The following is a 19,479-nucleotide window of genomic DNA, read 5'->3' on the forward strand; positions in this document are numbered from 1 at the left end:
CTCAGCCTCCCAAGTAGCTGGGACTACAGGCATGCATCACCACACCTGGCTAATTTTTTTTTGTATTTTTGGTAGAGACAAGATTTCACCATGTTACCCAGGCTGATCTCAAACTCCTGGGCTCAGGCGATCTGCCCGCCTCAGCCTCCCAGAGTGCTGGGATTACAGGTGTGAGCCACCATGCCCGGCCCCTTTCCGTGATCTCTATGACTGTCTTCCTTTAAAAGGATATTGTAGTTTTAAAACAGTTCATTTTAAGTTCATGTTTTTCTTGGCACTTAGTCAATACTTTCACTGATTTCTTAAATTTCTTGAAATGTTCACCTTTACATACATTTAAAGTAATGCATATTCATTGCGAACATTGAATAATGTAGATAATTATAATGAACAAAATTTAAATCACCTTCAGTCCCACTCAGGCATAGATACATTAAAATATTTACATATTTATATTCAGTTTTTTTCTTTTCTTTTTTTTATTTTTTTATTTTTTGTTTTTTTTGTCATGGAGTTTCGCTCTTGTTGCCCAGGCTGGAGTGCAATGGCGCTATGATCTCGGCTGACCGCAACCTCCGCCTCCCAGGTTCAAGCGATTCTCCTGCCTCAGCCTCCCGAGTAGCTGGGATTACAAGCGTGCACCACCACGCCCAGCTAATTTTGTACTTTTAGTAGAGACGGGGTTTCTCCATGTTGATCAGGCTGGTCTTGAGCTCCCTACCTCAGGTGATCCACCTGCCTCAGCCTCCCAAAGTACTGGGATTACAGGCGTGAGCCACCGCACCCAGCTATATTCAGTCTTTTTCTGATCACACACATGATGTGTGTGATCATTATCATCCTTTTTTTCACTTAACATGAAATTGTGGCTGAACATTTCCCATGTCATGAAATATTATTTGAAAGCATCATTATCAATGGTTACATAATATTTCAGTCTGTTGCTGTTTCATAGCTTATTAGAACATTTCCTTGATACTGGATATTTAAGTTTCTGGCATTCTTACTTTTGTGACACTGTGAATATCATCTTTATTTATAAAGTTTTTTGTTTGTTTTTTGTTTTTGAGATGGAATCTAGCTCTGTCGCCTAGGCTGGATGCAGTGGCACAATCTCCACTCACTGCAACCTTCGCCTCCCAGGTTCAAGCAATTCTCATGCCTCAGCCTTGCTAGCAGCTGGGATTACAGATGCGTGCCACCCTCCTGGCTGATTTTTCTATTTTTAATAGAGACGGGTTTTCATTATGTTGGCCAGGCTGATTTGGAACCCCTGACCTCAGGTGATCTGCCCGCCTCAGCCTCCCAAAGTGCTGTGATTACAGGCATGAGCTAACACGCCCAGTCTCACTGAGGCTGTTAATGTACAGATTCACTCATATACAAATTGAATGGTTTTAATACTAAAATAATATTTAATTCCCCAAGCTTTTTTTGTTTTTCCTGTTGGTTTCTGTTTCTCTAAGTGTAATGGCACAAACGAGAACAGATTGTAGACTTTCCCTTTAAGGGGTTCATGGCTTTATGAGGAGAAGGCGCAAAGTGGAGCACGGGCAGTTCTGTAACAGGAGGACAAGGTGCACACAGAAGGAAGACAGACATCTGCTTGCAGGCTTCCCAGGCCGGTCCTGGAAGATTGGAATCCAGAGCATCATGTATTCGGTATTACACACTATGTACTCCATAATTTTTTTTTGTTTTGTTTTGTTTTTTGAGATGGAGTCTTGCTCTGTCGCCCAGGCTGGAGTGCAGTGGCACAATCTTGGCTCACTGCAAGCTCTACCTCCCGGGTTCATGCCATTTTCCTCCCTCAGCCTCCCAAGTAGCTGGGACTACAGGTGCCTGCCACCACACCCGGCTAATTTTTCGTATTTTTAGTGGAGACAGGGTTTCACTGTGTTAGCCAGAATGGTCTCTATCTCCTGACCTCGTGATCCACCCGCCTTGGCCTCCCAAAATGCTGGGATTACAGGTGTGAGCCACCACGCCTGGCCTATGTACTCCATAATTTGACTATTGATATTTTCTAAACCAAAGTGTTCCATTTCCAACCTCCCTCTTTTATAAGGAAAGGACCTAAAATTAGGGGCGTGGGGACATACTGTAAATTCTCAAGACTTGGGACTATATCTTAATGATCTTTGTGTCTACAGTGCATAGCATGGTGTGTGATATATAGCTGGTGCTAAGAAGTCCTTACTATTGTTACTTTTTTTTTTTGAGACAGAGTTTTGCTGTATTGCCCAGACTGCAGTACAGTGGCGTGATCTCAGCTCACTGCAGCCTCTGCCTCCCGGCTTCAAACAGTTCTCCTGTTTCAGCCTCCTAAGTAGCTGGGATTACAGGCACAGGTCACCATGCCCGGCTAATTTTTTGTATTTTTAGTAGAGATGGGGTTTCACCATGCTGGCCAGGCTGGTCTCAAACTTCTGATCTCAGGTGATCCGCCCACCTCGGCCTCCCAAAGTGCTGGGATTACAGGTGTGAGACACCATGCCTAGCCTAAAAAGTCTTTATTAACATGATGATTTAGTCATACTGCCATGAATGTTTAATTCACTTAGGCTGAAGTATAGCATAATTGCATTATGGCCAGTACCAAGACCACCCTAGGTGTCATGATTTGCTAGGTGGACTCACAGGACTTAGCACATAATCATGCTCACAGCTATGATTTCCTCCAGTGAAATGATACAAAGTGAAATCGGCAAAGGGAAAAGGCACCTGGGAAGAAGTCTGGAGGAACTAGGCCCAGGAATTCTCTCTCAATGGAGTCACATAGGATGCTCTTAATTTCTCTAGCAACAAGTTGTAACCACACATGTGAACTCTTGTATATCACGGAACTCATTAGAGACTCCATGCCCTGAGTTTTTATTATGGACTGGTCACGTAGGCACCTATCTGCCTAGCATCTATCAAAATTCCAGACTGCCAGAAGGAAAGCAGGTGTCTAGCATAAACCATATTGTCTGCACAGGCAGTTTAGGGACAGTGAGCCACTCTTACCATTTAGGAAATGGTGGAAGCCTGACATGCAGGTTCCCAGAGGCCAGCCAAAGGCCAACCCCTTTCAAGCCGACTTTTTTTTTTTTTTTTTTTGAGACAGAGTCTTGCTCTGTCGCCCAGGCTGGAGTGCAGTGGTACAATCTCAATCTCAGCTCACTGCAACCTCTGCCTCCCAGGTTCAAGCAATTCTTCTGCGTCAGCCTTCTGAGTAGCTGGAATTACAGGTGTGCACCACCACGCCCAGCCAATTTTTATATTTTTAGTAGAGACAGGGTTTCACCATGTTGGCCAGGCTGGTCTCGAACTCCTGACCTCAAGTGATCCACCTGCCTTGGCCCCTCAAAGTGCTGGGATTATAGGCGTGAGCCACCGCACTTGGCCGCAAGCAGACCTTTCTAAGGAGAGAAGTCCCGGGCCTGCTGTGTGAGCTCTTCTGCACAATAAAGACACTGATCTTCTTGTAGAGAAATTTCTGGGCTTTCCAGTTAATTTATTTAAGAGAAGGGGTAAATTTTGGTGGAGTTTTAGCAAGCAGCAGCTATCCCTTGACTAGTACGAATAGGGCGAGGTAGGTCAGTATGAGGGTCTGCCTAAGGGCAGAAGATGTTCAGGCTGTTGAATTTTCCCACAAAGTTTCAAGTTTGGAGGCTCTTCAAGAAACTTGTCAAAATTACTTAATGATGTTTTAAACTACAAATTAGTGGTGAGGACCAGGGCCTGTATTTTGGTCCATTTCTTTTGAAGAAGCTTCTTGGAGATGCACCAAAGTATCTTTATTGCCTGGTTTTGGGATTTAATGGAATTTAATTAGGTTTCCAGTTGTACAGAGGGTCTGGGACTTAGTTAAGCTATAGTTGTCAAGCAAGTTATGGCTTCCGGTTTTTTGTCAGAAGGGATATGGTACCGTGCTCTGTCCTGAAGACTCAGTGGGGCTCACTCCTAGCTTACATTAGCCAATTTCTCCCAGAAGACAAGTAAGAACAATAAAGCTAGAATAGTTGTGAAACCCTGTCTTGCTGGGAGCTAGATTAGTTCCTCTTTTATTCAGGGAAACCTTGGATAAAAGGGATTCTAATAGCATTCTAAGATCTTCGGTTTGGTGATCTAGAGCAGTGCTGGGGGATGTTAACTGGTGTTCTCTGGGTATACCTCACCCACCTCCATTTGGAGACTCACCTCATATGCAGGGAAAGGCGTTGAGGAATTCTGCAAACACATTTTGCTGTATGTAACTCTGTATTTCCTAAATTTATTTGCTTATGGAACCCTCTTTTGTGGAATACCCATTAGGGTTCAGGGATCGCCGTGTTTTGTAGTACTCAGTTGGAAAATGCTGGTCTAGAGATTCAGCATCCTCAGGTTGTTTTTCCTGGAAGTGATAATGGAGAGCAGCCCGTCCTGGCGCAGTAGACCACCTTTCTTTTGCTCATAACACAGACCAGTTGTAACACTTGGCTCTGTCTCAGGCTGTGAGTTTTAATGTACCAATTTACGCATATACAAATTGAGTGGTCTTAACACTAAAATAATATTCCATTCCCCAAGGCTTTTTTGTTTGTTTTTATTATTTTTATTTGTTTGTTTTTTTTTCGAGACTGAGTTTCGCTCTTCTTGCCCAGGCTGGAGTGCAGTGGCGTGATCTCGGCTCACCACAACCTCCACCTCCTGGGTTCAAGCGATTCTCCTGCCTCAGCCTTCCTGAGTAGCTGGGATTACAGGCATGCACCACCACACCCGGCTAATTTTGTATTTTTAGTAGAGGGGGGTTTCTCCATGTTGGTCAGGCTGGTCTTGAACTCCAGACCTCAGATGATCCGCCAGCCTCAGCCTTCCAAAGTACTGGGATTATAGGCGTGAGCCACCGTGCCCTGTCTTTCTTTTGTTTGTTTCTCTAAGTGTAATGCATTTTGTCTCCTGCTTCTTGTAAGTTTCCAGGACCAAGTAATACTTGTGTTAGTGTCAACCCTTCCCAGGGGGTTTTCATCTTGAACGAGGAAGCCACCTGGGAAATAGGGTGGAGACCTGTTTTGAGAGACCAAAAGAGGATGTCTCGTGCTAACCATGGAGAAAAAGAATCTAGTCTCCTTGTTAGGAAGACTGTTGAAGAGGTGTTCTTTATCATTTAGTTCGCATTAAGGGAATTGTTTTAGTTTCAGTTGTAAGGACCAGTAAGTCTCCTTACACCTCACAGTATGGGGACATATTATAACCGTTGACAAAGAAGGAGCTTGAGGGCTGGGTGCAGTGGCTTACGCCTATAATCCCAGCACTTTGGGAGGGTGAAGCAGGTGGGAAGCTGAGGCGGGTGGATTACCTGAGGTTAAGAGTTTGAGACCAGCCTGGCCAACATGGTGAAACCCCGTCTCTACTAAAAATACAAAAATTAGCTTGGTATAGTGACACACACCTGTAATCCCAGCTACTTGGGAGGCTGAGGCATGAGGATCTCTTGAACTTGGGAGATGGAAGTTGCAGTGAGCCAAGATCATTTGGGCAACGCAGTGAGACTCTGTCTCAAAAAAAAAAGAAAAAAAAAACTGGAGCTTAAGAATAGGAAAACCTGAGAGCAGGAGGGAACTGGCCCTCTTAGGAACTAGAATAGTATTGAAAGCAGCTTGTTTTGCATGTCAGCAGTAGGGATTTGTAGACATGCATATTCTGCCATTAATGAGAATATATTCTTCCCTGTGTGTCATTTCTGTTCCTTATACTCGCTGCTTATTCCTAACTCTGTTTTGTTTTGTTTTTTCTAATTTTATATTAGAGTATAACATAATGCAGAAAACTGCACAAATTGGCCAAGCGTGGTAGCTCATGCCTGTTATCCCAGCACTTTGGGAGGCCAAGACAGGCGAATTCCTTGTGCTGAGGAGTTTGAGACCAGCCTGGGCAACATGGTGAAATCCTGTCTCTACAAAAAATGCAAAACAATTAGCTGGGCATGGTGGCGGGTGCCTGTAGTCCCAGCTACTCAGAAGGCTGAGGTGGCATGGTCGCTTGAGCCTGGGAGGTAGAGGTTGCAGGGAGCTGAGGTTGCACCACTGCACTCCAGCCTGGGCAATGGAATGAGACCCTGTCTCAAACAAAACAAAACAAAACTGCACTTATATTTAAGTATACAAGTTGGTGAAGTGAACATGCCCGTGAAACCTGCTTCCAGATCAAGAAGCACAGTATTCCTGGTGTCACTAATGTCCCCTTCAGCCCATTTCGGTCACTTCACCCCACAAGGGTAACCACTATTCTGATTTCTAACACCACAGAGTTGTCCATTTTAATGGAGTTATTGAAATATACATACTATAATTTTCACTCATTTAAAGTATACAGTTCAGTGGTTTTAAGTATATTTTCTGAGTTGTGTAACCGTAACTATAATCTAATGTTAAAATATTTTCATCATCCCCAAAAGAAACCTGTACCCATTAGTGGTTACTCCTTATTTATCTCACATTCCACCAACCCTAGACAATTATGAATCTATTTTCTGTCTCTATGGATTTGCTTATCTGGACATTTCACATAAGAGGGATCACATAATATGTGGCATTTTTGTGCCTAATTTCTTTCACTTAGCGTAATGTCCTCAAGGTTCATCCATGTTGTAGCATGTTTCAGTACTTCATTCCTTTTCGTGGCTGAATAATATTCCATTGTATGGATAGACCACATTTTGTTTATCCATTTCATCTACTGATGGACATTTTGGTGCTTTCCACCTTTGAGATATTATGAGTAATGCTACTGTGAACATTGACTTACAGGTTTTTGTTTGGACATACGTTTTCGTTTCTCTTGAGCATATATGTAGGAGTGGAATTGCTGGGTCATATGGTAACTCTGTTTAACATCTCAAAGAACTGCCAAAGTGTTTTTCATAGTGTCTGCACCATTTTCCATTCCTGCCAGCAATGTATGAGGGTCCCAATGTCTCCACATCCTCACCAACACTTGTTACCTATCTTTTTGATTCTAGTGAGTGTGAAGTGGTATCTCATCATAGTTTTGACTTGCTTTTCCCTAATGACTAATAATGTTGAACATCATTTCATAGCTTATTGGTCAATTTTATGTCGTCTTTGGAGAAATGTCTACCAAATCCTTTGATCACCTTTTAGTTGTGTTGTCTTTGTATTATTGAGTTATAAGACTTATTTATATATTCTAGATACAAGTTTCTTATCAGATATATGATTTGCAGATATTTTCCTTTATCTGTGGGTTGTATTTAGTTTTGCATGTTTTTGAACTTTATATAAATGGAATCATACAATGTGAACTCTTTACAATTAGGTTCTTTTGCTTAATGTGATGTTTGTGAGATGTAGCCATATCATATGTAGTTGTACTTTGTTTATTCTCATTACTGTATAGTATACCATTGTGTGGATATACCACACTTATTTATCTAGTATATTAGTGTTCTCTAGAGGGACAGAACTAATAGGATAGGTACGTATATAAAGGGGAATGTATTAAAGAGTATTAACTGACACAATCATAGAGTCCCACAATAGGCTGTCTTCAGGATGAGGAGCAAGGAAGCCCGTCTGAGTCCCAAAGCTGAGGAACTTGGATTCCGATGTTCAAGGGCAGGAAGCATCCAGCACGGGAGAAAGACATAGGCTGGGAGGCTAGGCCAGTCTAGTCTTTTCCGTTCTGCCTGCTTTATATTTTGGCTGCACTGGCAGCTGATTAGATGGTGCCCACCCAGATTAAGGGTGGGTCTGCCTTTCCTAACCCACTGACTCAAATGTTAACCTCCTTTGCCAACACCCTCACAGACACACCAGGATCAATACTTTGCATCCTTCAATCCAATCAAGTTGACACTCAGTATTAACCATCACATCTAGTCTACTGTTGTTTATCATTTTGGGTTATTAAAAACAGTGCTTCTGTGAACATTCTTGTGTCGGGCGAACATATTTCACTTGGGTATCTAACCTAGAAATGGAATTTCTAGGTCAGAGGGTATGCCTGTGTTCAACTTTAGTAGATCTGTCTTGCTTATCTTTAACTCCTGTTTACTTGTAGCCCATTTATGGCCCCTTTAGCCTCTTACTGTCTCATGACTTTTCAGCTTTGGTCACACTGTTCACAGCTTTACTCTCTGCATACTTATCAGTTCATTTTCCTGTGAGAGCTAGTGGTCTACTTCTCTGCCTACTGGGTGGAACCTGCTTAGCTTGACCACCTTATTGGTTGCTATTTGCATTTCTTGCCCCAGTGAGTTGTGGCTTAAAAGGGTGGTAACAGAACATGGCCGTTCTGGCACGTGATTGACATTCCTAGTATTCGAATAAAAGTAAAAAACAAGTAAAATAAGTTAAAGTAAAATATAGCAAAACATAGAAAAGGCAAGCCAAATAGTTTAAAACTCTGCTACAGTAATGAAAAAAAAAGAGCATTGGGATTCAGCAGGGACTTGGATTGCAAATGAGAATAGCCAACAGACCCTGTGCATGTGCAGGTGAAATTCCTAGGGAAGACCACCCATCTCTGCTGGCCAGGCCCAGGCAGATGGGCTGGAGCCCTGACCTCGGAAAGACACTTGATGTTCCTGGGCAGGAGGGGTAAGTTGCATTTCTGTTTAGGTAAGATCGCTCTTTTGCTCCAGAGAAAATGTCCGATGTGTAAAACTTACAGGCTTGTTGTTTGTTGCAGAGGGGCTTAGGTCTGTCTAGAGCCATGTCCATCTGCTCCTCTCCCCTCTTCTCTCCTGCCCTTTGCAGTCGCACCACCACACCTAGCTCACTTAATTTTTTTGTCATTGTTTGTAAAGATAGGGTCTTACTATATTGCCCAAGCTGGACTCAAACTCCTGAGCTCAAACAGTCCTCCCACATCAGCCTCCCAAAGTGCTGAGATTATAGGTGTGAGTCACCACAAGTGGCCTTATTTTTTGTTTTGTTTTGTTTTTATTATGGAAAATTTCAAGCATGCCAGAAGTATAGAAAATTAAATAGAGTGACCCCTCATAAATCTTTTTTTTTTTTTTTGAGATGAAATCTTACTCTATTGCCTAGGCTGGAGTGCAGTAGCACGATCTCAGGTCACTGCAACCTCCGTCTCCCGGGTTCAAGTGATTCTCCTGCTTCAGCCTCCCGAGTAGCTGAGATTACAGGTGTGTGCCACCATGCCCAGATAAATTTTTTCTTTTTTTTTTTTTTTTTGAGACGGAGTTTTGCTGTGTAGTCTTGGCTGGAGTGCAGTGGCTCAATCTCGGCTCACTGCAACCTCCGCCTCCCGGGTTCAAGTGATTCTTCTGTCTCAGCCTCCCGAGTAGCTGGGACTACAGGCACACGCCACCACGCTCGGCTAATTTTTGTATTTTTGGTAGGATGGGGTTTCACCATCTTGGTCAGGCTGGCCTGGTCTTGAACTCCTGACCCTGTGACCCGCCTGTCTCGGCCTCCCAAAGTGCTGGGATTACAGGCATGTGCCACTGCGCCCGGCCAAGTTTTGTATTTGTAGTAGAGATGGATTTTCGCCATGTTGGCCAGGCTGGTCTCGAACTCCTGACCTCAGGTAATCTGCCTGCCTTGGCTTCCCAAAGTGCTGGGATGACAGGCCTGAGCCACCGCACCCAGTGAACCCTCATAAATCCATCACCAAATTTCAGCAGTGATCAACATTTTACCATTTTCCCCACCACCATCTTTTTTGGGTATTTTGATATAAAATAGTGAAAATAGTGCTCTTATTTCAAAAAACAACATTGTGGAAAATATCTTAGAAAATGAGACACCTGTAACCTCACCCCTCAGAGCCGCTGTTAATTCCGTGTGTGTGTGTGTGTGTGTGTAGTTTTTAAGGACATTATTGTTGTTGTTGTTGTTATTTTTTTTTTGAGATGGAGTCTCACTTTGTTGCCCAGCTGGAGTGTAGTGGCGCAGTCTCAGCTTACTGCAGCTTCCACCTCCCAGGTTGAAGTGATTCTCCTGTGTCAGCCTCTCGAGTGGCTGGGACTACAGGCACCTGCCACCCATTATTTTAAATATTTACAGTATATTCTGTTATACAGGTAAACCATATTAATCAAGTTCCCTATGGGGGCCATTTGGGTTATCGGCTTTACTGTGTTGATTAATGGTGCAATCATTAATCTTCCTATCATATGTACTTGAGCAAGTTTTTTTTTTTTTAGACAGGGTCTCCCTCTGCCGCCCAGGCTAGTGTATAGTGGTGCAGTCCCTACTCACTGCAGCCTCAAACTCCTGGGCTCAAGCGATCCTCCCACTTCAGCCTCCTGGGTAGCTGGGATGACAGGCATGTGCCATTGAGTCTGGCTAATTATTTTTTGTAGAGATGGGGTCTATGTTGCCTAACTTGGCCTTGAGCTCCTGGGCTCAAGTGATCCTCACCTTGGCCTCCCAAAGTGCTGGGATTACAAGCGTGAGCCACTACGCCCAGCTGGAGGATGCACATCTTAAAGATTTAATAGGTGCTGCCAAATTGCCCTCCAAAGAGACTATGTCAGTTTATAATTTCAGCAGTAGTGAATGGAAATGTACAGGAGTATTTTATTTTATTTTATTTTTTGAGACGGAGTTTTGCTCTTGTCCCCCAAGCTGGAGTGCAGTGGTGCCATCTCGGCTCACTGCAACCTCTGCCTTCAGGGTTCAAGCAATTCTTCTTCCTCAGCCTCCCAAGTAGCTGGGATTACAGGTAGCTGGGATTACAGGTGTGCATCACCACACCCAGCTAATTTTTGTATTTTTAGGAGAGACGTGGTTTCACCATGTTGGCCAGGCTAGTCTCAAACTCCTGGCCTCAAGTGTTCTGCCCACTTGGGCCTCCCAAAGCGCTGGGATTATAGGCGTGAGCCACCACCCAGCCAGGGATATTTTAAAGTAAATCCTAACTATTATGTCATTTTCACCTGGAAATACTTCTGTATTTTTTTGCTAACAGATAAGGACATTTTTTTGTGTTTTGACATAACCATTATCACTTCTGAAAAATGAATACCTTTTTACTGATGGTTTGTTCAAATCAGAATTCAGACAAGGCATTCAAAATGTGCATGTGGAAAGGAATACTGAAGAGGATGCCCACGTTCAGCGCTGCAATTTTGAAACCCTGTCAACTGGGGGCAATGGCTCATGCTAGCCACTTGGGAGGCTGAGGTAGAAGTTTAGGCTTGAGCCCAGGAGTTTGAGGCCAGCCTGGGCAACATAGCAAGATCCCATCTGCTTTGTGCAGATGCGGGTTTGGGGCCTGAAGTGAAGGCCTCTTTTACTCTAGGCTTGTTTCTGCTGCAGTCTAAGTGATGTTTGAAGATTTCTGGTCTGTTTGCTTCTGGTCAGCCCCACACCCAAGGTTCTGCTAGAGATCTCTCTCTCTAGTCTGCGTTTTTTTGGTTTTTTTTTTTTTTGAGATGGCGTCTCACTCTGTAGCCCAGGCTGGAGTGCAGTGGTGTGATCTTGACTTACTGCAACCTCCACCTCCCGGGTTCGAGCAATTCTCCTGCCCCACCTTCCCGAGTAGCTGGGACTACAGGTGTATGCCACCACACCTGGCTAATTTTTTGTATTTTTAGTGGAGACAGGGTTTCGGCATTTGGCCAAGCTGGTCTGGAACTGCTGACCTCAGGTGGGTGATCTGCCTGGCTCGGCCTCCTAAAGTGCAGGGATTACAGGCTGAGCTACCACGTCTGGCCCCAAGCCTGCCTTATTTCTGTGCGGCCTCGCTCATATGCTTCTGGGTCTCAATTTACAGGAGCTTCCTTGAAGCTTTCTAAAACAAATGCCTGGAGGTTGTAACTGCCTTCCTGTGATCTCTGCTGCAAAGATGAGCCATTTGTGCAACGGAGAAGGCTTGCGGGCTATTCTTTGCCAATGTTTTTGCAATCTTACTCTTCTATTATTTGGGCTGTAGAAACTTTTACAACTGGTGAGACTTTTGCTCTCTAGACTTTACTTATTCTTTCCATTTCTGCTTAAAAAGTGGTATAGCCATTCTTGCCTGTACTTACCTTTGTCTTGAAATAGCTTGCTAAGGCAGTCAGTAGTAATTAGCATACTCCATCATTCTGACTCTTCCCACCACTTTCCCTAGGCCAGCAGGCTCCGCAGGCAGTGGATCTATGAAAGGCAGCAGTGACTACAGGCATTCCTTTAAGCGGGCAATATTTCATCATGATATATGCCAGGCTGTCTAGCATTTTGCCACCTGACCAATAAGCCAAACTCACATATTTTAGATTTTTGTTCACAGCAGCAGCCCACATCAGGGTGCTCATTTGTTGTCAGTCAGGGTTTGGTCAGGAAAATGGAAACTACCCTAGGTATTTCAAGCAGGAAGGCATTTAACATAGTGAACTAGAGGCTTACAAAACCATTATCAGGGCTGGGGGTGATGTGGCAGCAGGGCCAGGGAAAGTTACTGTTAGCTTTCAGAAAATTAGGAAGTAAAAGAATTGTAGGAAACTGTTGCAGATCAGCTGGGCCCTCTGTAGGACCAGGGAAGGTGAATTTCAGGAGAGTTCTTAGAGGCTGCTGGTGCAATGTGACATCAGCCCAGAGCCTACGCCCACGCCCATGCCCACCCCTGCTGGAAGAATCCCATCTCTGCTGCTCCTCTGCTTTCTGAATCTTGTAGGGTAGCTGAGCCTCTCCTCACTGGCCAGGATCCAGGTAAGGTGGTTCCTGCTATCCAAGGGAGGGCACAGACTGGGAGGAAATGATGCTTTGTTCCAACTTCCCCTAAAGTTGAGGGGACCACTAAACCTTACAAAGATAGGAGAAACAATTCTCAGTATATTGCTGTTAAATTAAGTTATAGATTAAAAGTTTGCTGTCTGGAAGTGAATACAAATATATGCATAAATAACATTTTATTTTTGTAATCATTTTTATTTATAGACTATAAAGCAATTGGCAAAATAGGAGAGGGAACGTTTTCTGAAGTTATGAAGATGCAAAACCTGAGAGATGGAAACTACTATGCATGTAAACAAATGAAGCAGCGCTTTGAAAGGTAGGCTGCCAGAGATGCACTTGGGACCAAACACACATCCAGGTTTCAATCAATAACGGAGACTTACTACTAGGAGGGAACTTTATTAATTTAATAAAGTGTAAGATACAGTCAGATTTCTTTGGACAGTGAGGGTTATGTGCTAATGTTATGTTTACCATACTGGAGTTTACTCATATCCAGTCTTACTGTAATATCAGTGATGAATGACCACAAAAAAGTTTTTAAGTTTCAAAAGTGTGTCTCACCTTAAACAGTGTGTATGTTCCTAAAAGTTATATATGTGTTGGATTTCTTTTTTTTTTTAATTACAAAAACAAAAAATGATGTATCAACCAATCGAACAGGATAGAGAGCTTGGAAGTGAACCCTTTATGATCCATTTAATTTTTTTTTTTTTTTTTTTGAGGCAGAATCTCACTCTGTCTCCCAGGCTGGAGTGCAGTGGTGCAATCTTGGCTCACTGCAACCTCTGCCACCCCAGTTCAAGCGATTCTTGTGACTTAGCCTCCTAGTAGCTGCAACTGCAGGTGTGTGCCACCAAGCCCTGCTAATTATTATCTTTTTAAAGTATAGATCAGGTGTTACCTTGTTGGCCAGGCTGGTCTTAAACTCCTTGGCCTCAAGTGATCCGCCTGCCTTGGCCTCCCAAAGTGCTGGGATTGCAGGTGTGAGCCACCGTGCCCAGCACATTTATTTTGTTTGTTTTTGTTTTGTTTTGTTTTGTTTGAGACAGGGTCTCACCCTGTCATCCAGGCTGGAGTGCAATGACTCGATCTCAGCTCACTGTAGCCTCCACCTCCCAGGCTTAAGCGATCTTCCCACCTCAGTGTTCTGAGTAGCTGGGACCACAGGAGCAGACCACACGCCTGGCTAATTTTTGTGTTTTTTGTAGAGACGGGGTTTCACCCTGTTGCCCAGGCTAGTCTCGAACTCCTGACCTCAAGGTATCTGCCTGCCTCAGCCTCCCAAAGGGCTGGGATTACAGGCATGAGCCACTGTGCCTGGCCATGTGTTGGACTTCTGTAAATGCAACCTTAGTCTAAATGTAGTAGAGGTCCTTGCAATTTAACTGTGAATAAATTAATATATTAATATTATATTAATATAATGTAAGTGCAGGGATTATAGGCATGAGTCACCGTGCCCACCCTGAGCCATCACACTCAGCCTGAGCCACTATACCCAGCCTTCATTTTTTGATTAATTAATTAGTTAACTTTAAAAATAGAGATGGGGTCTCACCGTGTTGCCCAAGCTGACCTCAAACTCCCAGGCTCAAGTGATCTTCCTGCCTCAGCCTCCCAAAGTGCTGGAATTATAGGTGTGAGCCACCCACCTGGCCAAGAACAGTAATTTCATCCTCATGACATCTGGATAGGGTAGTTATCCTTGTTTTGTACATGAGGATAGGTGCTTAGAGATGTGAGGTAATTTGACATTTTTTCTAGATCACTGGGTGGGCAGAGCCAGATGTGAACCCAGATTCTGCCAAGGCAAATCCTTGTTCTTCACTGCCCAATGCATATGGCAGTTTACCTGTCACTAGGAAGACTGAAGCCACCAGCTGTTCTGCTCCTTCTCTTCTGGCACTTCTTCCTCTCTCTGCATTCTGCATTCTCTGTGCTTCTTTCTTTCCCTGACTGCATCTTTACTTGTAAACCACTGATGAGAGAGAATTTGATGCACAGTGTACTGATGATCCCGTATCTAAAGAGCAGACAGCTGGGTGCTGTGGCTCACACCTGAAGTTCCAGCTACTTGGGAGGCTGAGGCAGGAGGATTGCTTGAACACAGGAGTTCAGGATCAGCCTGGGCAACATAGCAAGACCCCCTCTCTACAAAAATTAAAAAAACAAGAACAGACTTCCTTAAACAGCCACCTTTGACCCAAAGTTGCTGGTACAGGACTTTGAACAGTAGGGTGTGATGCTTTTTGGTTTTTTTTTTGAGTCAGGGTCTCAGTCTGTCACCCAGGCTAGAGTGCAGTGGTGTGACCTCAGCTCACTACAACCTCTGCTTCTGGGGCTCAAACAATTCTCCAGCCTCAGCCTCCTGAGTAACTGGGACTATAGGCGTGAGCCACCAAATGCCTAGCTAATTTTTGTAATTTTTTTTTTTTTTGAGACAGAGTCTCACATTGTCACCTAGGCTGGAGTGCAGTGGCATGATCTTGGCTCACTGCAACCTCTGCCTCCCGGGTTCAAGCAATTCTCCTGCCTCAGCCTCCCGAGTGCCTGGGACTACAGGCGTGCATCACCGCACTCGACAAATTTTTACATTTTTTTTTTTTTTTTTGAGACGGAGTCTCGCTCTGTCGCCCAGGCTGGAGTGCAGTGGCCGGATCTCAGCTCACTGCAAGCTCCGCCTCCCGGGTTTATGCCATTCTCCTGCCTCAGCCTCCCGAGTAACTGGGACTACAGGCGCCCGCCACTTCGCCCGGCTAGTTTTTTGTAATTTTTAGTAGAGACGGGGTTTCACCATATTAGCCAGTATGGTCTCGATCTCCTGACCTCGTGATCCACCCGTCTCGGCCTCCCAAAGTACTGGGATTACAGGCTTGAGCCACCGCGCCCGGTCAAATTTTTACATTTTTAGTAGAGACGGGGTTTCATCATGTTGGCCAGCCTGGTCTCGGACTCCTGACCTCAAGTGATCTGCCCACCTTGGCCTCCCAAAGTGCAGGGATTACAGGTGTGAGCCACCGTGCCCAGCCTAATTTTTGTATTTTTGTAGAGACAGGGTCTCGCCATGTTGTGGCTGGTCTCGAACTCCTGAGCTCAAAGTGATCCACTTGCCTTGGCCTCCCAAAGTGCTAGGATTACAGTCCTGGGTCCAGCCTCTTTCAAATAAGTATAGAATGTTCTAAGCAGCAGTTCTCTAATGGGTCAAGAATGCTCAGTTTATTGAAGTTCCTTCTCATACCTCCTCAGCCCCTGGGAAGATTGTGCGGTTACCTAAGGGACATGGTTTCCCGGTGAAGCACATCCTGAGTCTGCCATCTGCCAGAGTCCTCACACACTAAAAGTGCCTGGTCCACCTGAATCTTGTCTTCCTTGTCATGAGTGCTTGAGGACTAAGCAAGGGAATGAACAGAAAACTAACAAGGTGGGGCATATGGTAAATGTGCAGTGGATGATGGCCTTCCTTACTGTATGCACAATCATTTGCTGTATTTCAGAAACAATTTATGTTCTTTGCCTTTAACTTCAAAAGCAGTTGATTAGAACACATCCCATAGGTTGGCCCGGCATGGTGGCTCATGCCTTGTAATCCCAGCACGTTGGAAGGCCAAGGTGGGAGAATCGCTTGAGCCCAGGAGTTTGAGACCAGCCTGGGCAGCAAAGGGAAACTCTGTCTCTACAAAAAAATAAAAAAAATCAACCGGGCGTGGTAGTGTGTGCCTGTGGTCCCAGCTACTTGGGAGGCTGAAGTGGGAGGATCTCTTGAATCCAGGAAGGAGGTGAAGCTACAGTGAGGTGTGTTTGTGCCACTGAACTCCAGCCTGGGCGACAGAGTGAGACCCTGTCTCACTCTGCCTTCCTCGACAAGGAAGCCAAAATTCCGCTGGACCAGGCACTTTTGGTGTGTAAGGGATTTGGCAGAAAGCAGATCCAGGATGTGCCTCACCACCAGGAAACCATGTCCGTTAGGTAACTGCACACATACACAAATCCGTTTCTGCTTACTTATCATTGTGTAAATGAATCCTCAGAGTCGCCTTGCACAGCTGTGTGGGTGGTGTGAGGAATGTGAAGCATTAGTAGCAGAAAGTCGCACTGAGTCACTTGGGCAGCATGAGGTTGGTATTTGGAGCGTCTGACCCCTACCCCTTCCAGTGTTACTTCTGCTCCTTTCCTCTGCTTTAATTCAAATAGAAATGGATAGCTTTTGCAGTAATCTTAGTTAATGTGAAGTTAAAGAAAGGTAAAGGTAAAAAGAATACACATAATGGATTAGTACTGTGGCAGGGAGGGCACTTTCACTCCTGAGCGTTGTTTGCCTTTTGAGTCGCTCAAGGCCTTAGTTAGGAATAAGAAGGTTAGTTACTTGCCTGAGGCCTCAACAGAACTGAGTCCTTTTGGTATCTTTTCTGGTATCTCCTCAGAATTTTCCTCCACCAACACTCGCCAAAAGTACACAATGAAGAAGAGGCTCTCTTTGGGCACAGTGACTGACACCTGTAATCCCAGCACTTTGGGAGGCCAAGGTGGGCGGATCAGTTGAGCCTGGAAGTTCAAGACCAGCCTGGGCAACATGCCAAAACCCCGTTCTACCAAAAAAAGAAATAAAAAAATTAGCTGGGCATTGGTGGTGCCTGTAGTGCTGGCTACTCAGGAGAGTGAAGTGGGGGGATTGCCTGAGTCCTGGAGGTTGAGGTTGCAGTGAGCCATGATTGTGCCACTGCACTCCAGCCTGGGCAATAGAGCAAGACTCTGTCTCAAAAACAACAACAAAAAATGGTTCTCTTTTGCTATGCTTTTAGTCTATATTTTTCCTATAGAAATAGAAGAAATGGAGTGAGTCTCTTAAAAAAAAAAACGTAGTCTTGGTATTTGCGGGATCTCCCTTTGTGCCCCGAGGCAGTGACATTGGCACAAGTCTGCTAAACCTGGGGTTCAGCATAGCGTAACTAGCTCCGACTCTAAAGGTCAGAACTAGCAGCTCTTCCACTTTAGTTAATGCTATCTTGAACAATTCCATAATTTCTCCGTGCCTCTGTTTATTTATACAATGGGGATAACCACAGTTATCTACCCCATAAGGTTGTTGTGAGGGTCAAATTAAATAATGCAGATGAAGCACTTAGTGCAGTGCTGGCATACCGTAAAAAGCAACTTGTTGTGTAAATCAGTTTTTCCATAACAGATAATACAAGTTAGGAGAGCTTGAAGACTATTTTGGAGATGGAAGTGAGATGATAATAATAGTAAGATTACCGCAGTTGTTCACTACATATCTGGTGTCATGAACAGTACTAGGTGAATTATATGCATGTCATTGAATCCTGACTGGGGCCCTGGGAGGAAGATGCATTGTTACATCTTTCAGTCTAGGGAATTGGAATTCTGAGAGAACAAGTTCCCCACCCGGCCCATTGCTACCTACACGTCGTGGAGCCCAGTCTGAGTCCAGGTCTGTGTAGGTCCTTCCTACACAGTGATCTTCCCACTGTTCTTCCCAGCTGCAGACGCTGATGCCACTGTCAGGTCTAGATGTGGTACATGGTTTTTCTCAAGTCACACCTCTAAGCAGTCCTCACATTACTTTTACAAAAACAAAAGTCTGCTGTGTAAGGTTATAGATAAAAACAAAGGGTCGGGCGCGGTGGCTCACGCCTGTAATCCCAGCACTTTGGGAGGCCGAGGCAGGCGGATCACGAGGTCAGGAGATCGAGACCATCCTGGCTAACATGGTGAAACCCTGTCTCCACTAAAAATATTAAAAATCAGCCGAATGTGGTGGTGGGCGCCTGTAGTCCCAGCTACTCAAGAGGCTGAGGCAGGAGAATGGCGTGAACCTGGGAGGCGGAGCTTTCAGTGAGCCAACATCGCGCCACTGTACTCCAGCCTGGGTGACAGAGCGATACTCCATCTCAGAAAAAAACAGAAAAAAAGAAAGGCAAGGAATTTATGAGTCTCTCTAAAAGCCTTTTTTTTTTTTTTTTTTTACTTAAAAGAATATAATATGAAAAACCTCAAACATACACAAAATGAACGGTAACCCTAGGTATCCAGCAGCCAGAATCAGCAAGCCTGCGATTTTTATTTCATGTATGCCTCCACCCAGTGTCCTTCCTCTACTTGGTCATTATGCTATGTCTCCATATAGTTTGGGCTGCTATAACAAATTATACTGTATTCTGTGTGGCTTAAACAGCAGACATTTATTTATTACAGTTCTGGAGGGTGATAAGTGCAAGATTAAGGTGCTGGCAGACAGGTCTGGTGTCTGGCGAGGGCTTGCTTTAGGATTTGCAGGTGGTCGTCTTCTTGCTTTGTCCTCAAATGATAGAGAGCAGAGAGAGAGAGAGGACACACGTTCTCTAGAGTCTTTCTGGCATTTCTTAGAGCCACTAATGCCATGTGCTCGAATTACCTCTCAAAAGCCCCGCCTCCTCATATCATCCTACTGGGAGTTTAGGGTTTCAACGTGTGAATTTTAGAGGACACAAACATGCAATCTATAACATTATACAGTTTTTTAAAGGTAAAATTTGTATACCTTGAAGTGCACATTGTTTATCTGTACAGTTTTGGCAAATGGATATTCTCGAGTAATGAAGATGTGGAACAAAGAACCGTAGAAAGTTCTTCCTTGTTCCTTTTCAGTTTCCCGCTGCCATCCCAGGCAATCACTAGCATGTGCTCTTTTTTTTTTTTTTTTTTTTTTGAGACGGAGTCTCGCTCTGTCGCCCAGGCTGGAGTGCAGTGGCTGGATCTCAGCTCACTGCAAGCTCCACCTCCCGGGTTCACGCCATTCTCC

At 44.5% G+C, this 19,479-nt stretch overlaps 1 protein-coding gene across 3 annotated transcripts in view; it reads left to right on the plus strand.

Annotated features, from left to right (window-relative positions):
• The window catches only part of MOK (MOK protein kinase), an 81,682-nt gene that overhangs the window by 8,087 nt on the left and 54,116 nt on the right, over positions 1 to 19,479 (plus strand). For 2 of the 3 annotated variants that reach the window (XM_011991596.1, XM_011991597.1), the window contains exon 2: positions 12,879 to 12,993. In XM_011991596.1, the coding sequence (XP_011846986.1) occupies positions 12,879 to 12,993 (115 nt within the window). Of the gene's footprint in view, positions 1 to 12,878; positions 12,994 to 18,045; positions 18,130 to 19,479 lie in introns of all 3 variants that reach the window. The other variant, XM_011991595.1, reaches the window with a different exon arrangement.

The sequence above is a fragment of the Mandrillus leucophaeus genome, unplaced genomic scaffold (genome assembly GCF_000951045.1).
Source record: "Mandrillus leucophaeus isolate KB7577 unplaced genomic scaffold, Mleu.le_1.0 Scaffold4, whole genome shotgun sequence".
Taxonomy (NCBI): domain Eukaryota; kingdom Metazoa; phylum Chordata; class Mammalia; order Primates; family Cercopithecidae; genus Mandrillus; species Mandrillus leucophaeus.